Source organism: Canis aureus, chromosome 7, assembly GCF_053574225.1.
Source record: "Canis aureus isolate CA01 chromosome 7, VMU_Caureus_v.1.0, whole genome shotgun sequence".
Taxonomy (NCBI): domain Eukaryota; kingdom Metazoa; phylum Chordata; class Mammalia; order Carnivora; family Canidae; genus Canis; species Canis aureus.
In genome coordinates this window covers 62,335,222-62,358,552 of record NC_135617.1, presented here as the reverse complement: position 1 = coordinate 62,358,552, position 23,331 = coordinate 62,335,222, and the positions used below count along the sequence as shown (strand labels likewise).

The window sequence follows — 23,331 nt, the reverse complement described above, 5'->3', positions numbered from 1 at the left end:
AATGTGGATTAGAGCTTTTCTGGGTCCTGGGGAAGGAGACTCTGTAAGGAGGCCCTGCCCTGGGGGAAGTCTCTATCTATAGGGAACACACCCAAAGGTCATTACTGGTGGGGGTGGGGCCCAGCAATATGGTTGGTCCAAGTGAATAGCTCCTCTGCTTTGATACAGGGTTTCCTAGAGGACCCTAGCTTCCAGCATGCCCTAGCCTGGAGGGAGAGCCCAAAACGGGTTTCCGACCCCACCCTCCCCAGGGGCAGGGGTGAAGCCTTCACCTTTTCCCCTTCCCTGCCAAGGTCTCCTGGAAGTCCAGGAAATGGGGAGGAGGGCAGTGGGGCAGCCTCAGCATGTCTGGAGCGGCCCCTTCCCCCAGCCTAGGGAGAGGGTGACATGGGGAGGAGAGGAGTCCCAGGAGCTGCTCCCTGGAAGTTGAGGAGGAGGAGATGCCTAGGACTGGGGCCTGGGGGGGGGGGGGGGGCAGCTGGGGGTGTTAAGTGGCAGTGGTGTGTTGTTTGGGGGTGTTGGGGGGACTCCACTGGCTGCCCTGGGATAGACAGCGGCGGCCTGGAGCCTCAGCCCCTCCCCCATGGCTCTCCCCCTCCCCCCCATCCAGGTCCCGCTAGAACGACATGATGGTGGAATCCGCCTCGGAGACAATCAGGTCGGCCCCCGCCGGTCAGAACGGCGTGGGCAGCATCTCCGGGCAGGCCGATGGCGGCGGCGGGGCCGGGGCGGCGGGCGCTGGCGGCGGCGGCGCGGGCAGGGACCCGGCGGCGGGCGCAGACAGCAACGGCGAGATGAGCCCTGCGGAGCTGCTGCACTTCCAGCAGCAACAGGTAGGAGCCCGCGCCCCCTTCCCGGCAGCCGGCAGGACAGGGGCCCGCCAGCGGGGCGGGTTGGCCCCCCCCTTCCTGGTGACCCACGCCCCAGGCTTGCCCGGGGGGCCTCACTCTTGACCTCCCCTCCAAGCCTCCCAGCCTCCAGGGACTCCTTCTGCGCCCTCCCATTCTAGTGGCCACCTAAAGGCAGGGGCCCAGCAGCATTCCCAGGAGAGAGAAGTGGGACCCAGAAGTCAAGGAGTTTAGAACAGCCCCAGAAATGCCCACAAAGACAGAATGACGCTGGGCAGTAGGCTTGAGACTGTGTGTCTGGGCTGGGTGGTCGCCTGGGCTCTCCTCCTGCACACTGTGGGGACCGAGACCCGTCTAGGTGGATGCCCCTTGGAGGAAGGGGCTATGCACAGAGGAAAACCTTCACTTTGTGTTGTAAAATGTTCCCCACCACTATCTCTGCCTGGGCACCTAATCCAAGCTGTGAAGAAATTAAAGTTCCAGGCACCCGAGTCCAAAGCAGCTAGGGAAAGGCCAAGAGCAGTAGGCTAGAAGTCAGACAGGGCATCTCTGTCTGCGCCCCCCCGCCCCCATCCCCCTCCACCATTCCACCCTCAACTACAGAGTTCAGGAGTTCAAGACCAGCTGCTGAAGCTTGAGAGGCCCTGGGGTGGGGAGCCAGGTTGGGTGATGACAGAGCAGGGGCCCCAGGTCCTGGGCCCACAGCCCCACCCCTGGACAAAGGGAGAATCATGCTTGACAAGTTCAGGGGAACCGGCCCAGCCAGCCCTGGCCTTGGGATTCTCCTCCTCTTATTTGATTGCTCCTCCAAGCACACTGATGGCACTGCCTGTGGGGGGGCTCTCTGGGAATGCTGTGAAGTCGGGTCTTGCATGAAGGTCCCCACCCGTGCCCCACCCCTGCCTCAAGTGTACACATATGTGGGTTCCCACGTTGTCCTCCTCTTCTCTCCCAGGCTCACCCTGGGGCTCCTCCCCCAATTCCATGGCCCCTAAGGGGCCCTCTCCCACCACCACACTATGTGAAGCTGGAGGTCAGACTACAAGCAGCACCATCTGAAGCCCCAAACCCCGCCCAGAGTTGGTCAGCCACCACTAACACAGAAACTGAATGAACCTGGCTTAAGTCCCAGGCAGCCCCTTACCAGCAGTGCAACTTTGGCCAAGTCATGGGGCCTCTGTGAGCCTTGGCCTCCTCGACTCCTAACGTACAGGGATTTTAGGATCAGATGCAAGTTGAGTGTGAAGTCCCTGCACACACTGAGTGGCCCATGTGGATGCCAGCAGACTTGAGAATAGAAATCACTTCCTCTTACAAACTGTGGAGAGGATCTGTTACCTTTCCCTGGAGACACAGTCCTTGGGAGTTTGCTGGCCTCTCCCAGGTCTTCCTAAGCAGGTTCTCTGGGGAAGAGACCCACAGAGTTTGTGACATCTCCTGGGGATGCAAGGTCAAAGGGCAAAATCCTACCCTTTATGAAAATAATAACAAGACACACCCCACCAGAAGTCTCCAAGGCCACTCATTTTGTATAGCCACCTCTTCCCTCCCTTCTGTGCACACTGAGCTCAGAAAGATCTTGAAGGTGGCGGGGGGATGGGACATGGGGGAACTACTGATACTGCAAAGTGTCCTTTAAACAATTGCTAAAACCGCAGAGTGAACACAGATATCTGTATAGCTGAGGAGATGTGTGGGGTGGGGAGAGACAGAACTTTCTGTACTGATCAGGTTTCTTCATTCTGCATTGCACACGAGCCATGTTTTGCCATCTATATTCCGCATTCTGGTTATTCCTGTTTGTTTTGGGGAATATCCCAAAGTCCTGGAAAATCCTATATCTGTTTCACAAATAAACTGGGGTGGAGATTTGGAGGCAGGCAGAGGGCTGTTTTATCCATTTGGGCTCACTATGGGCCTGGTGCCTGGGGCCAAGGAAAATATTTGAGATCTGAAAAAAGTTCTATTGGCTCCAAACTATGAAAGAACCCCACAAAACTAAAAATTATAAATTTTTCAATTAGCAGGAAAGTCTGTGGACCCTCCTTCTAGCCCCATCCATATATGAGCCAGGCTTTGGTGGGGGGTGGAGCTTACGGTATAACACTTTCTGGTACCCCCAACAACAAATGTTCCTGGCTATTTGTGGGGTAGAGTAACTGTAGAAAAGAAAGCCTGGCCCAGCGGGTTCCTCCTCCCTCTCCTCAACCCCAACCAGGAAGTCCTTCGAGGACAAACAAATAACCTTGCCTCTGTTTGGCTTGTTGGATCCTTCTCCTACCCAGGTCACTTAATCACCTGGCCACCTCTGGGTGGTGGGTGCTGTTATTCCCACTCTGCATAGGAGTGGGCACGAGAACAGCTGCAGATAGATCTCAGGTCTTCCGGTTCCTGGACCCAAGCTCACTCAGCCTCCTTTTGGCTACTATCCCTGTCACAGGGTCCCCGTGGGAAATGGAGGGAGCAGGGCTTGACTCATGGTAGGTGCTAGATATCCGTCTACTGGTGAGTGCATGAGAGCGCCCCATTCCTGGCCCTGAAAGCTCTTAAACAAACAAAAGCAACACACTGCCCTGCCGCAGGCCCTAAGTAGCCACTCTAGGGGAGGGAGGTTGGGGACCAGTGTGCAGGCTGTGCACTGGTCCCATTCCTCGTCCTTGGGCCTCCTTGCACCTCCAAGCCCCTCTCCTTCTTTTACATCTGTCCGCTGGTCTCTGTCTCTCCACTCTGGATAAACAAGCCCTGGAAATGCAGTCTTGGCCTTTGAGAGTAATGAGTTGACAGAGCAGAGAGAGATAAACAGGGCAAGTCAGAAGTCAGGCCAGTGACAGGACTTTAGGCCGAAACAAACAGTGCTGAAGAGGGTGGCCGCATCACTTTGGAACAAGAGCAGACACCCGTTTCCATGCAACAGCAGGCTGGGAGCTTGTTCAAACAGAGGCTGGGGCTGGGGCTGGGGCTGGGGGTGGGGAGGTGACCTGGCTTGACTGCCAGGCCCCATCTGACTAGGGAGAGGGTCCCCTGCTGGCTGCAGTCAGGGCCCCAGCTTCCAGCTCCCTCGTCTCAAGCCTGCTGTTGCTGGGTCCACTCTGTCCTTCGGGCTCTCCCTGGGTCTTGGGCCTTACCCGCTTCGGGAGAACCTCCTGAGAGAAGAAGGCTCGCAGTGCGGTAGGCCTTGGAGCATGCATTCATTCAGCAAACATGCTCTGAATCTTATTTACACCGGGCTCCCTGCTGGCCAGCTGGAGTTGGTGATCTGCAGCTGCTATTAAAGAATACCCTGGGCCCAGCAGGCATGCCAGCTGCCCACTCATCCCCTTCCTTCCCCAAGTGAAGTTTCCTTCCTCATTGCTCCTTCCTCCCATTTTCCCTCTGATGGCTTTTTTCTTTGAAGGTTGGCCTTGCATTTTATCCTAATCTGATTTCTCCTGGATAAAATGTCCCCAGTGTGTTGGGGGGGGGGCAGGTTTCCCCAGGGACCGCACAGGTACTCCTTGGGCTCTGTGATGGGGGGCAATGAGAGCTGGGACGAGTGTGGGAGGTGGTGGGCCTCCAAAGGCCTTGGGGCCCGGCCTGACTGCTCTGGCCCAGGAGAGCCGGTCTTGGGCCTGGGAGGGCTGCGCCAGGCGGGGTGGGAGCCGGCAGAGAGCCGCTGGCGGCCACGCTGAAAGGCATCCTGGGCCTCCAGAGCCTGCACTTCCATTGTCCTCAGGTTTCGGGGGTGACAGGTCAGTGAGGGTCACAGGAGGGTTGCCTAGCGTCTGGGAACTCCAACCGCAGTTGCTGTGACAACCAGGGCCAAATCCCACCCTGTTCACATCCTGTGAGGACATTCAAAGGGGTTGGGGGGCTCTGCACACTAATGGCCTTTTAACTCACCCCCTCCTAAGAGATGGGGGGGGAGTGGTCAGGGCACAGAGGGAAAGAAGAATGGAAGACATTTTTGTTTTCCTCCCCCATCTGGCCCTCCTCTGCCCAAGCTACTTAAGGGGACGAGGTGGAAAGGGAGGCTTCTGGGGTGAATTAGCACACCACCCCCTCCCACCCCACCCACACTCTCAACAGTGGTCTTTAGTTTCAGATGAGGGGCCCATTTCTCCTTGGGACCCACACCCTCCAGATTCTACTCTTCTCCTCTGGTCTCACCTTCTGGACTCTTCTCTTTTCTTTCAGTAGGTTGAGGCCCTCCCTAGGAGGTGCTGGGGGCCTACAGGGAGAGTTGGGGCCCCAACTCTCCAGAGGGGAGACTTAGGAACTCGTCAGTGAAGCCCTTGACTCTCCAACAGCTGTAGCATAGCATAGCTGCTGCCAGGGAATAGAGGCCCAGGTATGAAGGCAGCCAGTGGAATTGTGGGTGCTGTGGAGGGAGAGGGCCTTAACACTTGTCCTGGTTACTGTCCTGATCCAGGGTTACTAAGCCAAAGGGTCTTTATGGGTCTGCCTCCCAGTCCAATAAAAAAAAAGTTTCTTCAGGAGAGGGCTAGGGCAAGGCGGGTGGGAAGGGCAGAGGGAGGCCCCAGGCCCAGGAAAAGGATCCTCAAGGTCCCTGCTTTGCTGGGACCAAGAGGAAACCATCCCCCCTTACCACTAAGCCTTCTGCTATGGAATTCTGACACCCCTTCTGGCCCACCCCCACCCCCTTTCTATGCTAGGATTCTTGGGAGTTTGGGGGCAAAGGGGGAGAATTTGGGGGAGGAGTGGCTGAATGTTTCCTTATCTGAGAGTGAAAGATTAAGATGCAGAGGGCCACCCTTAAGTGGGTCAGCGAGTTTCTCACCAGTGGAGCGCCTTCATCCTGAGCAGTCCCGGTGGGAGTCCTTGGGAAGGGACTTGCATGCCCCTACATGCTCCACTCCACGTCTGTCCAATACTCAAGCCCCCTGCAGAAGAAGCACTAGTGTGAGGCTAGTGGCTGGGCTCCTGTGGCTCTGGACCCAGACCTGAAAGAGACCCGCTTCTGGAGAACCAACAGCTGCATGGTAGTGGCAGGTCTGGGATGCATCCCCGAGCAGCAGGCGGTGGGGAGCAGAGAGGAGGGGTCGCATGGGGACTGGCAGCACTGCCACCACACTGCTCTGTTTGCATGCTTTCCAGATCCTGCAGCTCCCTGGCCCTGCCTCCTGCACACCTCCCTTGGCGGGGCTGGGAGGGAACCAAGGAGCCACAGAGGAGTGCCATTCTCACTTCAGAGCATTTGGGGTCCCTTGTTAATTCTCATCTCCTAGAGGCGAGAGCCCTTTCCTGGCAGTGGTAGGAAGGGGGCCTGAAACCCGGCTGTGCACCTAGGCTCTGAGTCTCCCACCCACGTGGGCCTGCCTGTATCGGTGCGTTGCTGGTTTTCATTTTAATGGTTCTAATTTGAGAATGCGCCGATGTCATTTTTACGAGGTTGGTGTAAAAAAAATTTACAGCCTTTCCAAAAAGCTTTTTTTTTTTTTAAGGGAAAAAGGTGTAGAATCACTTCAGGGGTTTTATGGTCTCCTCTCCCCATCCTCCTTGCTGCCCCCCTTTTCTGTGTCATTTCATGTTTATGTCTCTGCTGGAGGACAAAGCCTGGCTAGTAGAGAACCTGGATCTCCCCAGGTCAGTACATTTAGTGGTTAGGGGCCACTGACCTCTGACCCTTCTCCCTGGGCCCCTTCCCACCCTCTCTGGCCTCAGAGAAGTTGCATTTCAAGCAGTGGGCTGAGAAGTATTTCCTGTTTAATTCAAATCAACAGGTAGTTATTAGGTACCTACTGTTTACCAGCAGTGGGTTAGGTATCTACCCTCAAGAGATTTTATCACTTCCTGCTTAAAATCCTCCAGCAATGCTTCCTCCAGCACAGAATGAAATAGAAAACCGTTGTCCGATGTGATCTGGCTCCTGCTCACCTCTGGGACTTCCTCCGAGGCTACTCAGCTTGGCCACTCTGGCCTTCATACTTCATAATGCTCTAAGGTTTAGGCCCACCTCAGGGCTCTTGCACCAGCTCTTTCGTCCACTGTGAATTTGGTCCACTGAAAGAGTTCCCTCCTCATCCTAAATGTCTCCCCAGAGAGGCCTTCGCTGGCCACACAACTTAAGTAGGCCGCCAGCTGTGCTCCGTGTAATGCTCTGTGTAACGCTAACCAGGCCTGCTTGTCTTTGTTTTAGTGTCTGGTTCATCTTATTAGAACATGATCCCCGTTAAAGCAAATACTGGGCCTTCCTAGGGGCTAGGATGGTGCAAATGCCCTGTGGGGCTTCACAAATCCTTTTTGAATTATTGACAAAAGAATAGAGAGTCATACTCTGGCTGCAGGTGCAGGGGACAGGTGATGGGCTTTCCTGGGGCTCTTTTCAGGTCTGGGATAGGCTAACCTCTCCCCCCACCCCACCCCCCACACAAATGCTCTACTTGTGTCCCTTAGCCTAAATCTAGTCAGCCCCAGTTGAAATTAATTATCAAGACAATTTCCATCTCAGTTTTGCCAAAATTAGCTAGATGCTGACAAAAGAAGTTTGGATTTTATTTTGGCTGCCCCTCACCCCCATCCAAATTAAACCAGAATTTGCCAGAAGTTCCTCTCTCTTGCCTGGCCGCTTGTGGTTCCTCTTCCCTGTGCAGAGCCCATGTCAGGCCCAGGAGATTCAGGCTCTGCCTCTGCTACTGCATGGCTTTGGCCGTGTCACTGTCCCTCTCTGGATCATTTCCACATCTGTGAACTGCATTGTGCTTCACAAACCAGTTAGCTTCAGATCCACCGCAAGAGATACATTTTTACTTGGAGCCCTAGCCCGGTTTCCTGAAACAATGCTTATGCCTACCTGATAACTCTGGTGCTTTCTTATATGCCTGTGTGTGTTCCTTTTTTTTGACCCGCTAAATTGCTATTATGACCCACCATTAGATCATGACTAGCAATTTAGAAAACATGAGACTAGAAACCCTCCAACAGTTCCAGTTCATCAGGTCTGTGTGATGATTATTTTTTTAATAATTTTTTAGAACTTTTTTTAAAGATTTTATTTATTTATTCATAGGCAGAGACACAGGCAGAGGGAGAAGCAGGCTCCCTGCGGGGAGCCCTATACGGGACTCGACCCCAGGACCCCGGGGTCACACCCTGAGCCAAAGGTGGGCGCTCAACCCCTGAGCCCTGCAGGGGCCCTGGTCTGTGTGATTCTACTTCTCCATTCCTAAAGTTTAGCCCTTCCAGCTCATCTCCGAGCTCCACATCCCCGCCCTCCCAATCCTCAGGCTGCAGAAAGGACCATAACCAGCCCTGCACCTGGCTTCCATCGGCGAGGATGCCTGTCCCTCCCCACTGAATTCTCTGAGACAGAGTGAGGGTGTGGTCTCATCCTGCAGCCAGCCCAGGAGACCCTCCTGCTCCAAGACTTGTTTTTCTTTTTACAGCAGCCCCTGTTGCCCTCAGAGTTCTGGCTTCATTCCCCTTCATCCCGAGAGTGCCCCACCGCCCTCCCTGGATGTCATCCGTTATAAGCCATTTGTTCCTAATTGTGGAGATCCTGCTAATGACTTCTGAATGGATGGCGGGTGGGGGCAGGGTGGAGACTTCTCCTTCATTAGCAAGACCGTTCTTAGGCTGGAGGGGGTGAAGGGGTGGGTACAGGCGGGCAGGGAGGTTGGTGAGTGAGTCCTGCTGGATGGCACTGGACAAATGCCCAGGGGATGCCCAGGAAGGTGCATATTAATAGTAAAGATAAAAGCTGATGTCCATTCAGGACCCACTGGGTGCCAGGCACTGTGCTAAATATTTCATGTGCATCGTGTACTCTTCACGGCAGCTCTGGGAACTAAGGACAGGGTTATTCCTATTTAGCAGAGAAAGAAACTGAGGATCAGGTAAAGTGACTTATCCAAGGTCACTCAGTATATGGTGGATCCAGATCTCTGACTACAGTCTATGAACTGAATGACCTACTAGTGCCTCCTTTTATTGTTGTTGTTTTTAAGATTTTATTTATTTGAGAGAGGGAGAGCACAGAGGGAGAAGCAGACTCCCTGATAAGCAGGAAGCCCAACTCAGGCCTTGATCCCAGGACTCTGGGATCGTGACATGAGCCCAAGGCAGATACTTAACTGACTGAGCCACCCAGGTGCCCCTACTGCCTCCTTTTAAGGAAAGCTAGCCCTTATCCCCCAAACCACAGAGCTGGAGATTAAGTTTTAAATCCAAGTGGTGGAGAAAGGGGATTTGAGAGGCTAAATGACTCCCAGTTTTCCATTCTGCCCTGAGCCCCACTCTCCTCCCTCTTCCTAGGGTTTCCATGATGGCTTCTCCTTGGTGTGGGATTCTTTTTTTTTTTTGAAGATTATTTATTTACTGATTTATTTGAGAAAGAGAGAAAGCATGAGAGAGAGAATACGAGCTGGGGGAGGAGTGGAGGAAGAAGCAGACTTCCTGCCAAGCAGGGAGCATGACGCAGGGCTCTATCCCAGGATCCCGGGATCATGACCTGAGCCGAAGGCAGACACCCAGCCGACTGAGCAACTCAGGCACTCCTCGGTGTTGGATTCTAAATGCCTTTTCCCAGCCAATTCTGTATTTGGGTATCTCTGGACCTCGAGGAAGGGACAGTAAGTCCAGCTTTCTGAAGATTCCTGCCTTGGTCTAGTCTACCCACCCAAACTACCTTTATTTAGCTCCTCTTCGCACCTAGACAGCTGAAAGCACACAAGGCTCAGGGGAGAGGAGATTCACAGGCCTCGAGGGACGTGCACAAGCTCCTAAAGTCCTTCAGTGGGTGAGGGCAGCTGAGCGGTCAGAGGTATCTGGACTCCCATTTCCTGGCCATGGGACCTTGGGTCTCAGTTTCCTTGTCTTTAAGAGGAAGATAGTGACATAGGCCCTACCTCACTCGAGGTGGTAAAGCTTCATAGGGCTATGTAGGAGGTGGTAAAGCTACATAGGTCTATGTAGGAGGCCCTATATAGAGGCTAGCTCTTGAGCTCTGTCTACCTGGCCTACCTCCCCTGTTCACCCTAGACCAAAGTGAATTTCACAGGTATGTCTGCTATCTGCTGCTGCCCGGGAAGGGGGCTCACCGATACATTTGACAGCACCTGTGCTTTCAAAGAGGCTATGACCTGGTTGGCATCATCAGAGTGAGTGGGGCTGGCTCTGTTGGGGTGGGGGGGAGCCACCATTGCCTAAGTCTCAGCAGTGGGTACCCTGGAGGAGGGGATCCTGGGCCAGAGGGACTCCACCCCTCCCAGAGTGCTGTCCCCAGCCAGGGGGTCTAGATGTGTGGACAGTGGTAGGGAGCGGGGAATGAGCAGCACTGGAGTATACTGAGCAGTCAGGGTCATGTCCAGGCCGGCCGAGTAGGGGAGTTTTGACCCCAAGGCACCCATAGCATGAATTTTTGGTGGTACTCAAACCACTCCAAATTGGGTCAGAGCTGAGCCCCAAGCAAATTACACAAAATGACTTTGGTTGTCCACCATCACTGTCCCATTGCCTGTAAGCGCAGGGCCTGTGCAAGGTGGCCGGGCATGCGTGTGAGTAAGGGAAGGAATGAAGGAAGGAAGCGCCTGCAGGCACTCAGGCTCTGATGACCTGAGGACCTCCGTGGGCTCCTCCAGCCTCTCCTGCTGCCTGCCCTGGGGAATAGTCTCAAGGCCCCTGGCCTTGCTGGGCCATTTCACTCCTCTGTACAGTGGGGGTAAGTGGCCAGGGACACATTTCAGCCTCCCGGGCCACCTGAGGACCTCACCCCTGAGGACTCTGGCCAGTAGAGCCAATGTCACCACATTTTTCGGGCTCTGGGGCCAGGCCCACTGCTCACCTCCACTCAGGCTCTGCAGCCCTGAGCCTGGGAGCAGGCCAGGTTCTGTTCTGTTGTGTTTCAGCAGCTGGCCCAACCCCTGGCACATAGCAGGTGCCCCCTAACTGAAGGAAGGAGTGAGTGGGGGGGGATTCCCAGGAGGGGTCGGCCTTGGCTGGGCTCCCTGTCACCTGGCCTGCAGGGGAGGAAAGGCCCAGACTGGGAGGAGGGCAGGAGGGTGAGGGAAGGGCCTGTCATTTTTTTCCTGTAAGTCTTGTAATTTCGTCCTTTGGGAGACTACAAAGAGTCTGCAGGGAGTGAATCCAGCTTCCCAGGCCACTCCCTCAACTTCCCCTGGAAGGCCATTCCCTTGCGGCTCCCCTCTGGGTCACCTGGGCTGCCCAGCTCCCCCAAGCCTTCCTCTTCCTCCAGCTTACCTCTGACCTCCACCCCCCACTTCTCTGTGGCACCCCCACCTTTGGAGAACAAAGAGTATTTGTCTGACTCCTTAGACCTGGAGGGGGTCCTTCCTGATGATTACATGGCCACCTCCCTTCTTTCACCCCATCTGCTCCTTTCCATAGCTTCTCAGAGCAGCCTTTTGACTCAGAGGGCACATTTCTAGTTTCTGAAGTGAATCTTGGAGAAGCAACCCCAGGCTACTTCTCCAGGGGGAGAGAGGGGCTGGGGAAGGCCTAGGATCAGGGCGGGTAAGGGGGGGAGGTTGGTGGGGGGCATTCATTCCTTGGGGCATGTGCTCCAAGATACACCAGTATTTGGAGACCGTGCTAAAGGGAAGCTAGGTTAAGTCTGGGGGTGGCTGGGCTGTTCAGTGGCAGTGAAGGGGCTTGGAAGGCATGTGTGTATGTGCAGTGGGGAACTCAGGAGCATTTGCCAGGCAGAGAGTGTGTATGAGTGTGTCCCTGTTGCACCGCACAAGGCTTTGCCTTGTTGGTGCTTGTGGTGAGGTCAGAGAGAAGTCCACGTAAGGACAAACAAGTGTGTGTGTGTGTGTGTGTGTGGACAGAGGTAAGGGAGCAGCGGTGAGCACACTACGTTACGTAGGCACGCTGGGCAGAGGAGAGAACCCAGGTTCCCGAGAAGGGAAGGGAATGGACACTTTGCAATGCCACCCAGAGGGCTAAGCTTGGGTCCTTTCATTCCCCTGGTGTTTCAGAGATGGACAGTGGCCTGGTTTTGCCTAAGAGACTGGGACACAGGGAGAGAATAACTTGCCCAAGGTCATACTGCTGGGAGGCAGCACAATTGGGATTCAGACCCAGGTCTGTCTGATGCCAGAGCACCCCCACCCCGCCCCAGTCAAAGGCCTTGAGGCAACTCCCTGGGGTGCCTGAGGAGAAGATCTTTGTGGAACATGATCAGGTTTTGTGCTCCTGGAATGTGGATTCAGGACAGGTCCCCGAATCCCCTGCCTCTGAACCACCCAGCCCCCACTGACCCAGAGTGGGATGATAGAGGGCTTGGCCATCCTTACAGAGGACTTCCTGGGCCTCCTTCCCTGACTCCCTACTCTCTCATCAGACCTCACATCACTCACCTTCCAGGCTCACAGATGAGCCAGAGCTGCTGCTCCTGCAAACTCCACACACTCCCCACCCCTGTGACCCTGCCAACTCGCAGTCCAGTCCAAGCCGCCGGGGCCTCTGAGCCTGGACTGCCACAGCGAGGCCAGAGTTACTCGCTGGTAGTTCAGACGTGCCCTTGAGGACTTGACCCAGTTCCCCGATCTGCAAGGCCCTACAACTCAGATCTCTGGAACTCAGACAGCCACACCATGCTCAGACCCTGAGACAATACCCTCATCCCCCCTCAGCTCCAACTGAATGACTCCAACTAAATGCTACTCCCTTCGCTTCCAGACCGGCCACCCAGCCAAGGCTTCCTGGGCTTAGATCCTCTGTCTGACACCTCCAGACTGTGTGATCCTGGGCAAATTACTTTACCTCCTAGAGACTCAGTTTCCTCAGCTGTAGAATGGAACTGATAATCCCTACCTCACAGCCTCACTAGGACTCAATGAGATCACGTGTGTAAAGGGCCTGGCACATAGTAGATGCTCAGCAAGTAGTACCTAGTATTAGTACCTAGGGTCCTTTTGTGGCCACTCTCCCTTCCATTTGCTGCTCCTTTGAGTCCCAACAAAACCTTTCAGGTCCCAGAGGGAGGCCCCAATAGGCTCTGATCTCTATACCCCAGCATTTCCTCCCGAGACTCCTACCTCTAGGCTTACTGCCAAGTCCAAGTGGACCTTGGGACCCTCTCACTCATCCCCAAGACCTTCCACCCGGGCCTGGCCTTCTTCCCTTTACTGCCCCCTGACTCTGTGAAACCTGGATCCTGCGCTGACCCCCAACCGCCCCTGCCCCCCTCCAGGCCCTTCAGGCCATGTCGGAGCAGGCTGGCTGCACTCTGACCCTGACCAGGCCCCTGTCTTGCAGGCTCTCCAGGTGGCCAGGCAGCTCCTGCTGCAGCAGGCCTCGGGCTTGAGCTCACCGGGCAACAATGACAGCAAGCAGTCAGCCTCTGCGGTGCAGGTGAGGAGGAGGGTATGGGAGGAGGGCAGGGGCCAGGGCCAGGCCTGGCGGGGAGGGTGGGCTTGGCCCAGAGGGAGGGGCAGGGCCAGTTCCCAGTGCCACAAAGTGGGCAGCTTTCCAGAAGCCAATGCAGTCAGTGCCTGGGTGGGGTGAAGAAACTTCACTTTCTCTTGTTTCCACCTGATCAGCCAGGCCTTCCTCTACTCAGCCTCTTTGTTGCGTGTCACTCAGTTTGTGTCTGCAGGCAGGTTATCTCTCGCTTTCTCCTCTCCGGGGTACCTCCCGCACCTCCTGCACTTCCTACCTCCTGCTTGCTTCCTTTCCCTGACTCTGCCCTGGGAGGGGGGTGTCCCCATCCCTTCTCAGTTTTCTGTTTCTCCATCCCTGTGGGTCACTTGGCCCATCCCCCTCTCCTGGGCTCTCTCTTAGATGTTGAGGTCACTACGTGCCCCCCCATCTCTCACCCACCAATTCTGTCTCCCCCATTTCCTGTCTCTTGGTGTCTCTCTATCTCTTTTGTTTTCCTTTGCACAATCTGCCCCTTTTTATCCCCCCTCCCTTCCCCCAGCTTGCCAGCCCATCTGGCTGGCTGGGGGAGGGGAGATCTGTGGGAGGTGGGGGTGGGGGGGAAAGCCGGGCCTTCTGTTTACCTTTTGTGTCACAAAGAACTTGGAGAATTGTGGTCTAAGTCGGGGTGGGTCACTATTCGGGCAGCAGCCGGCTCCCCTCCCCCTGGCCCTGCAGCCTGCCTTCCCCTCTCCCCTTACCCCTCCCCACAGCAGCAGGGGAGTCTCAGAATTGGGGAGAGGATGAAGCAAGGCTTTGAAAGGAAGTTTATCTAGGGGAGAAAAGGGTGAGCACGATCCTGATCTCCAGATCCTTAGTGGATCCTGGGTGAGAAGCTCTGGAGTTTGCAGGAGGTGGGAGGCTGAAGGGAGGTGGACAACAGGGGTAGGGTGCAGGGTACTCCAAGAAGGACCCAGGACTAGGCTTTGTCCTGTGGAGGGTGAGATTCCAGCGCTCTTGTAGAAGGTCAGGGGGACTGACAGGTCCGGGCCTGAGCAGTGCCCATGGCCCTCCTTTCAAAGTCTTGATCTTAAGGAGACGGCCCTCCAGGGGGAGGAGTTGGGCCAAAATGGGTTATGGTCTGGGTGGGGAGGTCAGAACAGAATCTGGAAGAAGAGAAAGTTCTCACGCTGGAATGATGCGAAAGGCTCTCTGGCCCCTGTGGCATTCGGACTGGGCCTCTTTGGATTGGGGACTCCCCCCTACTGCCCCCCATGTATTCCCCGGGGTCTGAAGTGACCCTCAGACTCCTCACCCTGGGCCCAGCCTCACACCTCCTTCTTTTTTTTTTTTTTTTTTTTTAAGATTTACTTATGATAGACATAGAGAGAGAGAGAGAGAGAGAGGCAGAGACACAGGAGGAGGGAGAAGCAGGCTCCATGCCAGGAGCCCGACGTGGGACTAGATCCTGGGACTCCAGGATCGTGCCCTGGGCCGAAGGCAGGCGCTGAACTGCTGAGCCGCTGAGCCACCCAGGGATCCCCTTCTTTTTTTTTTTTTTTTTTTTTTTAAGATTTATCTATTTATTCACGAGAGACACAGACCCAGAGAGAATGAGAGAGAGAGAGAGAGAGGTAGAGACACAGGCAGAGAGAGGAGCAGGCTCCCCACAGGGACACCGATGTAGGACTTGATCCCGGACCCCGGGATCATGACCTGAGCTGAAGGCAGGCGCCCAACCACTGAGCCACCCAGGTGTCCCTCTCATTACCACCACCACGACCACCACCACCACCTCCTCCTCCTCCTCCTCTCCTCCTCCTCCTTCTTCTTCTTCTTTTTAAAGATTTTATTTATTTATTCATGAGAGACACACAGAGAGGGAGAGACACAGGCAGAGGGAGAAACAGGCTCCATGCAGGGAGCCTGATGTGGGACTGGATCCTGGAACTCCAGGATCATGCCCTGTGCCGAAGGCAGGCACTAAACCACTGAGCCACCCAGGGATCCCCTCACACCTCCTTCTAAGAACAGGGAGGGATGGGCTGAGGAACTGGAATGTTCCCTCAACCAGAGAGGGCCTGCTGACCCAAGGCAGGAGGGAAGCAGCTTGAAAGTAGTTGAAGGGTCTGAAGTCAAGCATCCAGAAGGACTTCACGGCTGGCTCTGAGGAGTGGGAGATCTGAAGTAATGAGAGGAGAAGGGAGGTTATGGAATCTTCCTTAGGAAAGCCCCTCCCCCCAGAAAAATTAAAAGTTAAAAATTAAAAAAAGAAAAAAAGGAAAGCCCCTCCCCAGAATGAGAGCAGCCCTGGATGGCTCCCAGGCAGAGGTTTGGGTCAGAGGCAGAGCAAATGATCCTTTTCTCAGGCTTCCTCTCTCCTTGCTTGCTTTCTCCACTGAATCAGTGACTGATTCATCCATTCATCAAATACTTGCTCAGTGCTAACGAAACCTACAGCACTTACGGAGTCCTTACCCTGGAGCAGACACTAAGTGCTCTACGAGTCTCATTTGTCTCTCTTTATTCTCATAATCCTGTGGGGGCTAGAGATGCTATTATTAGTCTCATCTTGCAGATGAGGAGACCTTGGCCCAGATAGGTTAAGTAACTTGCCCAAAGTCACACAGTTCATAAGGGACAGAGCTGGGATCTGGCTCTAAACAACTAGCTCCAGAATTTAGACGTCAGTGCCTGCACTGTGACGTTCTGTGTGCTTTTTGCACAGCCATGAAGAGCAGTAGTCCCTGGGTGCAGAGCCCTGGCTGGATGATTCTCTGGGTTTGGGGAGATGGGGTTCATGGGGCTATGTCTGAACTCCCTCAGGAGCCTGGAGCTCTGCTGTTGACCCTCTTCCTCCTCCAACCCTGGAAACATACCTTACTTGCCTCTCATCCACCCTTAGGTTCAGTCTCTAAGGAGGTAGAGCTTCTATCTCTGACCAGGGCCCAGGGCCTAGAAATTGAGTGAAGTGGTTAATGAAGAAAGATAGATGGCCACCCTTTTCCAGTGGCCTCCACATGATACTGCCCTGCTCCTTTTTTTTTTTTTAATTTTTATTTATTTATGATAGTCACACAGAGAGAGAGAGAGAGAGAGAGAGAGAGAGAGGCAGAGACACAGGCAGAGGGAGAAGCAGGCTCCATGCACCGGGAGCCCGACGTGAGATTCAATCCTGGGTCTCCAGGATCGCACCCTGGGCCAAAGGCAGGCGCCAAACTGCTGCGCCACCCAGGGATCCCTACTGCCCTGCTCCTAAACACGGGACAGGATTGGCTGCCCACTCACCTCCCAGCTGTGTTCACCACCCCTTCTGGGAGCCAGCTTCAGAAGTTTCTAGAACCATGTGAGTCTCCAGCTCCAGCCTGGAGACGGCCTCTAGTTCATGCCCAGGCCTGGGCTCCAGGCAGGGAGAGGTCAGTTAGAAAGGGCAGCAAATGTAGCTGGGAGTTTTGGGGGATAGAGAGGATGATGGCTAGGGCCAGGCCCCTTAGTTCCATCCAGCCTCCATAGCACCTTCTCAGTGCCCCTGAGGCTGACCCAGAATTTTTAGAAGTTCATTTTCGTGCCCTTACCACTTCTTGCTTGCTGCTGCCCTAGCCCAGAACTAGTCTGAGGATTTTCTTCTGGTCATTTGCAAGGGGGTTTAACCTAAACCAAGCTCTGGCCTGTCTCCCCACTGAGCCAAGGACCCTAGGTAAACCCCACATCAGAGGTTGAGTTTGGGTCCTTGATTTTGGCATCAAATTGCATCCATGGGATCCTCAGCCTCCCAGCCCTTCGCCCTTGAACAAGCTTCTTCTCTGTCAGCTGCCACCCAGCCCAGCACTGTATTCACAGTGGGTGGAGGACCCAGGGGTCTGGGCAGGGTCCCCAAGGGAGGGGCTGGAGGCAGCTATAGGCATTTTGCCCACAGCTCACACTGCCAGGGCTTTAGTAAGCATTTAGCTGCCCTGGCCACTCTCCAGATAGTGACTCACGGGCCTTGCTGAGCTGACAAGCTGACAGTGCCTATCCTGACACATCCTAGCCTAGTGAGGGGTCAGCGGGGCCACCAGGGGAGCTCCAATTCAGTTCTCAGAACCGCAAGAGGCATGAAGGGTGGTGGATGGGGTCATTCCAGCTCAGGAGCTCAGCTTGCAGCAGCCACCTCACTGACCTTTCCAGACCCCCTTGGCCCCGTCAGACAAGTACACGCAAGGTAATCCATCCACATCTGTGTAGCCACCCTCTCCATCCCACTGTTCGGCCAATTGGCAGTACCGGTGGGGGCCAGGGAGGCCTTCCAAGGTCATCTCTTCCATTCCCCTATGTCCAAGTAGGAAAGCCCCAAGGAAGGAAATGCCACATCCTTTCTTGCATGCCACACACCGTGACTCACAGCCCTAGTGGCTGGAAAGAGCCCCTGGTGTCTGGTCTGTCTCCCTGTCTGGACCATGTCCATCTCTCTCATTCAGTCCTCCCAGGATGAGAACGACAGGCCCTGGGCGCTGGTCCTCAGGGACCCTTGCCATTGCAGTGCCTTCTGAGGATCCCAGCAGGCCTAGGGGCAGTATAGAGAAGGGAGAGAGGGAGAAGAGGAGAAAAGAGGAGGAAAACTCAGAATGTTTTAAAAAGTAGGGTTTTTTTGTTTGTTTGTTTAAGGTTTTATTTATTTATTTATGAGAGACACACACACACAGAGAGAGAGAGAGAGAGAGGCAGAGACACAGGCAGAGGGAGAAGCAGGCTCCATGCAGAGAGCCCGACGTGGGACTCCATCCCGGATCTCCAGGATCAGGCCCTGGGCTGAAGGCAGGCGCTAAACCGCTGAGCCACCCGGACTGCCCCCAGAATGTTTTAAGAAGTAGTTTTCCCTACATTTGGTATAGGATTTAATGGCCTAACAAATCACTTTCACTTACCCCTCTTCCCACCCTCCCTTTGGGGACAGGCCAGGTTATTTAACCTCTCCAGGTCTCAGTTTTTCTCATCTGTAAGGCAGTAAGGATGATTAGGCCTTCCCCCTTGGGTTGCTGTGAAGATTTAGCCAAGTGCCTCAAGGCACGCAATTAGCAATTAGCAGTCCGGGTGGAAAAGGTGAGGCAGGCTGATTTCAAAGAACAGTCCGAGTCAGGAACAGGAACCTAGGTCACCTGACTCAGAAATCCAGGACTCTGAGCTCAGTGCCACCATGGTGCACCCCCAGAAGGAGGAGGAAAAAAAGGACCCCGAGGAAAGAAAGCCTTGGGGGCACCCAGCAAGGGACGCGGGGGCTGGCTCCACAGGGGTATGGGTCTGCGCCATGGTCTGCCACCTAGCCCAGGCCCCTCCCAGAGTGAGGACCAGGAGACCCCACAGCGTGGCTTTCTAGAGTCTCCTCCAGATACACAGTTGTAAAAAGGGAGCTTGGCCTTTGGATCTCCAGCCCCATCGACCCCTCAGCTCCCTGGATCCTTCAGTTTCCACACAGGCTTCCTAACCCACCTCAAGATCCACTCCAGGGTAGAGAAGGCAATGTGGACGTGGAAACACCAGGAGCTGTAGAGTTCACAGACCCGGGCTTGATTCCCAACCCTGCCACTTAAGGCTTCTCCTTGGAGGCCCCTGGGAGCATTCATGGCTATACCCCTCCCAGGGCTGTGGGCACAGAGCTGGTTGGGATAAAGGGCTAGGGCTCAGCCACTGGCTATTGGGGTGGGACATAAGAATGGGAGGCACTGGGACTTCCCCGATGTCCTTGGATCCACTACACTTCCCCTGCAGCTCCTCTGCCTGGGGATTCCCTAATTGGTAGCTTGAGGCTGGGTCCTGCCCCTTGCCAGGGATCTGGAAGGGAACCAACTCCTACCCTACCCATGAGGCTAGGGGGAGGTGACAGGGGCCACAAGTCTCCTGAGGACAGAACCTGTCACATCCTGCCCAGGACAAGTCCCTGCAGGGTACTCCTCCCTGGCTGGGCTGCCCAAACACCTCCCTCCCCATCCCTGGGCTGGCAGAGGGGCCTCTGATCTGCTAGGGAAGGTATTTCAGCTCAGGGGAGCAAACACTCAGTGAGTGCCTACTGTGTATGGGAAACGGGGGAGGGGGGCGGGCAGGGGCCCTTCTAGGGCTTGGCAGTGGGAGGGGAGATGAGACAAGCCCGGCACAGAGTGGTGGGGCTGGCAGAGAGCCCCATCGGGGCACCTGTGCTGCCAAAACAGCAGGACAAGACTCGGGCCTCCCTGGCTCTGACTGCCCAAGCTGGGGGATTTCAGGGAGGTGGGGCAGAGAAAAGAATGGTGTTACTGCTTTTTCAGGAACCTTGTGCTGGTAGCTAGGTCCTCTGAGCCTCCTCCAGGGGCCTAACCCAGGGCAAGGGGATAGAGAGCTGCTCCTCTCTGAGAATCCTGTGTGTTCCTGCTGGAAGGAGTCATCTCTTTAGTTCAGTTCCTGTTTTAGGTTTGAGGAAACCAACACCCCAGAGACAGCAGGTAACTTGCCTGGAGGCCACACAGCAACTTCATTCCAAAGCCTGCCTCCTGACTCCCTGCCTGGTGTTCTTCCCACCCCACTTTGACTTAACTACACCTATAGACGCCTAGGCCGGCACTCCCTGGGTCAGCTCTGGGCCTCTGTGTGTGCCATCTAGACTGGTGTGCTGGAGTATGTGACGTGTCTGTGATCAGAGCCAAAGTCCAGGTCCTCATGGCATGTAGACCACTTTTTTGAATTCTTTCCCTGACTGCAGATTGCCCTTCTGGCCAGGTGCACCCTGGAGATAGCGCCCCTAGAACAGACTGAGCAAGAACTGGGAATGGCTAGGTGTTGCCCATCCCCATCACTAGGGGAGAAACCCTGCAAAGCATGGGTATGGGTTCTCCTGACTGATGTCACTAGGGGCTACTCTTCTGCTCTGAGAATGGTGTATCCTGCAATAACAGCCAACCCTCATGAGCACTTGCTGTGTGCCAGGCTCTATTCTAAGTGTCACCTCATTAATCCTCATGGTAGCACTAAGAAATAGGCACTGCTGCTACTTCCACCTCAGAGACAAGAAAATGGAGAACAGGGAGACAAGTCACTTGTCCAAAGACACACACCTAGTAGGTGGCAGAGCCAGAATTTGCCCTCCAGTCCACGCTGCTGTACTGTGGGTGGGATCAAGGTGAGTAGGCTAATGGGGCCAAATCCCACAGGTGCCTGTGTCCGTGGCCATGATGTCACCGCAGATGCTCACCCCCCAGCAGATGCAGCAGATCCTGTCACCCCCACAGCTGCAGGCCTTGCTCCAGCAGCAACAAGCGCTCATGCTCCAGCAGGTGAGTGTGGCCCCAGGGCAGCTGGGAAGTCAAAGAGGGGAGGATGGGGCAGGGTAGGCCTCCCATCTCCCACCCTGTTTACTGCCAACATCACTGCTGGCCAAAGCAGTGGCAGAAACCAGAGAGACTGCTCAGGCTGGATTGATCTGCATTCCTTCAGGGCAGCTGGGGAGAGGTCAGAGGTCAGGCCTCTCCCACAGCAGCACCCTATGATCCCCCTCTTGCTGGCCTTGCTTCTGTATCCAGAACTCCAGGGAAAGGCAAAGTACTGGAACAGGCTGGCACCTTGTTGTGAAGTATTCAGGAGACCCATTGAGAGGCAGGGAGGGCCCAGAGCTGTGGGGGGCAGGAGCCCCCTCTCCCTTCTCCACACCCATACAAGGGACCTGCAGGGTGTCTGTTTCACCACCCCATTGAGACTCCCTACTTCTGCCTCCAGGAGCCTAGTAATGGGCAGGGCTGGGGTTGCTCTGGGGTCAGCAGTCCCCTGCGAGTGGTAACTCACTCCCACCCCTGTCCCCCTCCACATCCCACCCAGCTGCAGGAATACTATAAGAAGCAGCAGGAGCAGCTCCACTTACAGCTCCTCACCCAACAGCAGGCTGGAAAGCAGCAACCCAAAGAGGTAAGGGGCGTGGGCAGGGCTGATTGTACCTTCAGAGGACGGTTGTACCAGCCCTCTCCTGGCCAGAGGCTGGGCGTCCCAAAGTGGCCAGGAGAGGATTGCCCTGCGGGAATAGGAGACAAATCAAGAGGAGGGAATTGCGGGGCATGGGGAAATGAGACCAGGGATGCCCTCCTGCCCACTTGGTCCTCGCGTTGTCCAATTACTGAGAGTGGGCAGGCTGAGCCCTGTGTTCCCTGCACACATGTGTCCTGTGGCCCTTGCTCATGACCAGCTGCCTTGTTGTCGGGCCCTCTCCGGCCCACTTGTCTCTTAGTGACTTAGCACCTCGGCCCTCCACTCTAGCCCCTCAGCAAAACCACTTGCACTGCTCCCCCCAGGCCTGCCCCAACCTGTTGTCGCATGTAATATCCTGCCCTTCCCCTCCAGAGAACTCCCCAGCCTACACCCCCTGCCTCACCTGGACCGCAGGGCCTGCTGAGCTTCTGTACCAAGCCCCTTGGCTCCCCAACTCCATGTCCCAGACATGTGCCTCCCTCCTGCTGGCCAAACCACAGCCAAGTCCTGAGTTGCCTCGTCCCAGAAGGCTTCCCTGCTGACACCCAGTCATTTCCCAATGCCCTCAGCCTCCCCCCTCAAGCTCTTGTCATTGTTGCATTCCCAGCATTATCTCTAGGAAGGCTTTATTGAATAGCCAGCCCCCCACCCCACCCCCAGGGCAGGCAGGCAGAGACGTCCCTGCCTCCTGAGCACCCAGGACATGCTTGGCTCCTGGCGCTCAGAAAAGACTTGCTGACAGCCTGACTTGTCAGTGCCTGTGTGAAGAACTGAATGGGGGGGGGGGTGGGAGGGGGGACAGAGAGAGCGGGAGCAAACAGAGCTCCAGACCTACAGTGAGCAAGCGAGCAAGTGTGCGCCTGAGCAGTAGAGATGTGACTCTTCCCAGGGCCTGGGTCCTGATGACCAGCTGATGCTCATCTTTTAAAGTCCCATCAGACTCTTTGATTTTCTGTATCTAAGAAGCAGGAGAGGAGAGGAGCTGGAGGGGGTAGGCCCCCTCCTCAGTGCAGAAGGGGGGCACCCGGGCATGTGGGAAGGGTGCCCGCCAGGCGGGAGGGGCCCCCCTGACTCTGACAGGCTCATCGATCATTGTGATGAGAGCCCCCCCCTTTCCAGGCGAGCACAGCTGCGGTGTGAGGCGCTGAGGCAGCGGAAGGAGGGGGGCGGGAGCAGGGAGGGCGTCGTGCTGCGCGTCTGGCTCTGCTGTGTGTGTTTGCGCGCGTGCGTGCGTGCGTGCATGCGTGTGTTTACCGCGAGGAGGCATGCAGCCCTATGGAAGCTGGGCCGGGAGCAGAGAGGCTGCAGCCGCGGAGGCCACTACGACAGCTCCGGGGGCCGACAGGCCCTGGGAGGGGGTGGCCGCAGGGTGGGGGCCAGACAGCACGCCGGAGGCTGATGGCACCCCTCTCTGCCCGCCCCCTCGCACCCCCCACCAGGCACTGGGGAACAAGCAGCTGGCCTTCCAGCAGCAGCTCCTGCAAATGCAACAGTTGCAGCAGCAGCACCTGCTCAACCTGCAGAGACAGGGGCTGGTCAGCCTGCAGCCCAGCCAAGCCTCAGGGCCCCTCCAGACCCTCCCGCAAGGTGAGTGCCCGATGGCCCGCCCCCGGCCCCCGGGCGGGCACCCTCCACCCCACCCCCAGGGCCAGAGGGGAGGCCCTGTGGATTCCTGGGGCCCTGCCAGCCTCGCACCACTCTCTCCCGCAGCAGCCGTGTGCCCGACGGACCTGCCCCAGCTGTGGAAGGGCGAGGGCGCCCCTGGGCAGCCTGCCGAGGACAGCGTCAAGCAGGAGGGGCTGGACCTCACCGGCTCAGCCACCACCGCTACCTCGTTTGCCGCTCCCCCTAAAGTCTCACCCCCCCTCTCCCACCACACCCTGCCCAATGGACAGCCCACTGTGCTCACACCTCGGAGAGACAGGTGCCTGGGGCCTAGGCTGGGAGAGGGTGCTGCCACCTGGGGTGGGGGGACGGGTAGGCTCTGGACCGGGAGGGATGGCACCTGTGGTGAGGGATTGGATGGGGGGGGGCAGGGAGGTGGAGCTCAGGGCCCTGAGGTTTACCCCTCTCCCAGGGCACACATAATTGTTGTTGGCCTCTGGGAATCCCATATTAGGGAAAGAAATGTCACCAATGGGAGGGCCAAGCCAAGCTATGAGCTGGACCTAGGGCTGTTGGGGTCTTCAGGGTCCCTGACCAC

General features: G+C 56.0%; 1 protein-coding gene across 11 annotated transcripts in view; it reads left to right on the top strand.

Moving 5' to 3' along the window:
- Positions 1 to 23,331, top strand: part of FOXP4 (forkhead box P4) — a 53,435-nt gene that overhangs the window by 18,228 nt on the left and 11,876 nt on the right. For 4 of the 11 annotated variants that reach the window (XM_077904075.1, XM_077904069.1, XM_077904071.1 and 1 more), the window contains exons 2-7: positions 611 to 833; positions 13,050 to 13,160; positions 20,324 to 20,446; positions 20,985 to 21,071; positions 22,568 to 22,715; positions 22,839 to 23,052. In XM_077904075.1, the coding sequence (XP_077760201.1) occupies positions 627 to 833; positions 13,050 to 13,160; positions 20,324 to 20,446; positions 20,985 to 21,071; positions 22,568 to 22,715; positions 22,839 to 23,052 (890 nt within the window). In that variant the 5' untranslated portion in view covers positions 611 to 626. Of the gene's footprint in view, positions 1 to 610; positions 834 to 9,277; positions 9,416 to 13,049; positions 13,161 to 20,323; positions 20,447 to 20,984; positions 21,072 to 22,567; positions 22,716 to 22,838; positions 23,053 to 23,331 lie in introns of those variants that run through there. The other 7 variants (XM_077904076.1, XM_077904073.1, XM_077904079.1 and 4 more) reach the window with 5 other exon arrangements.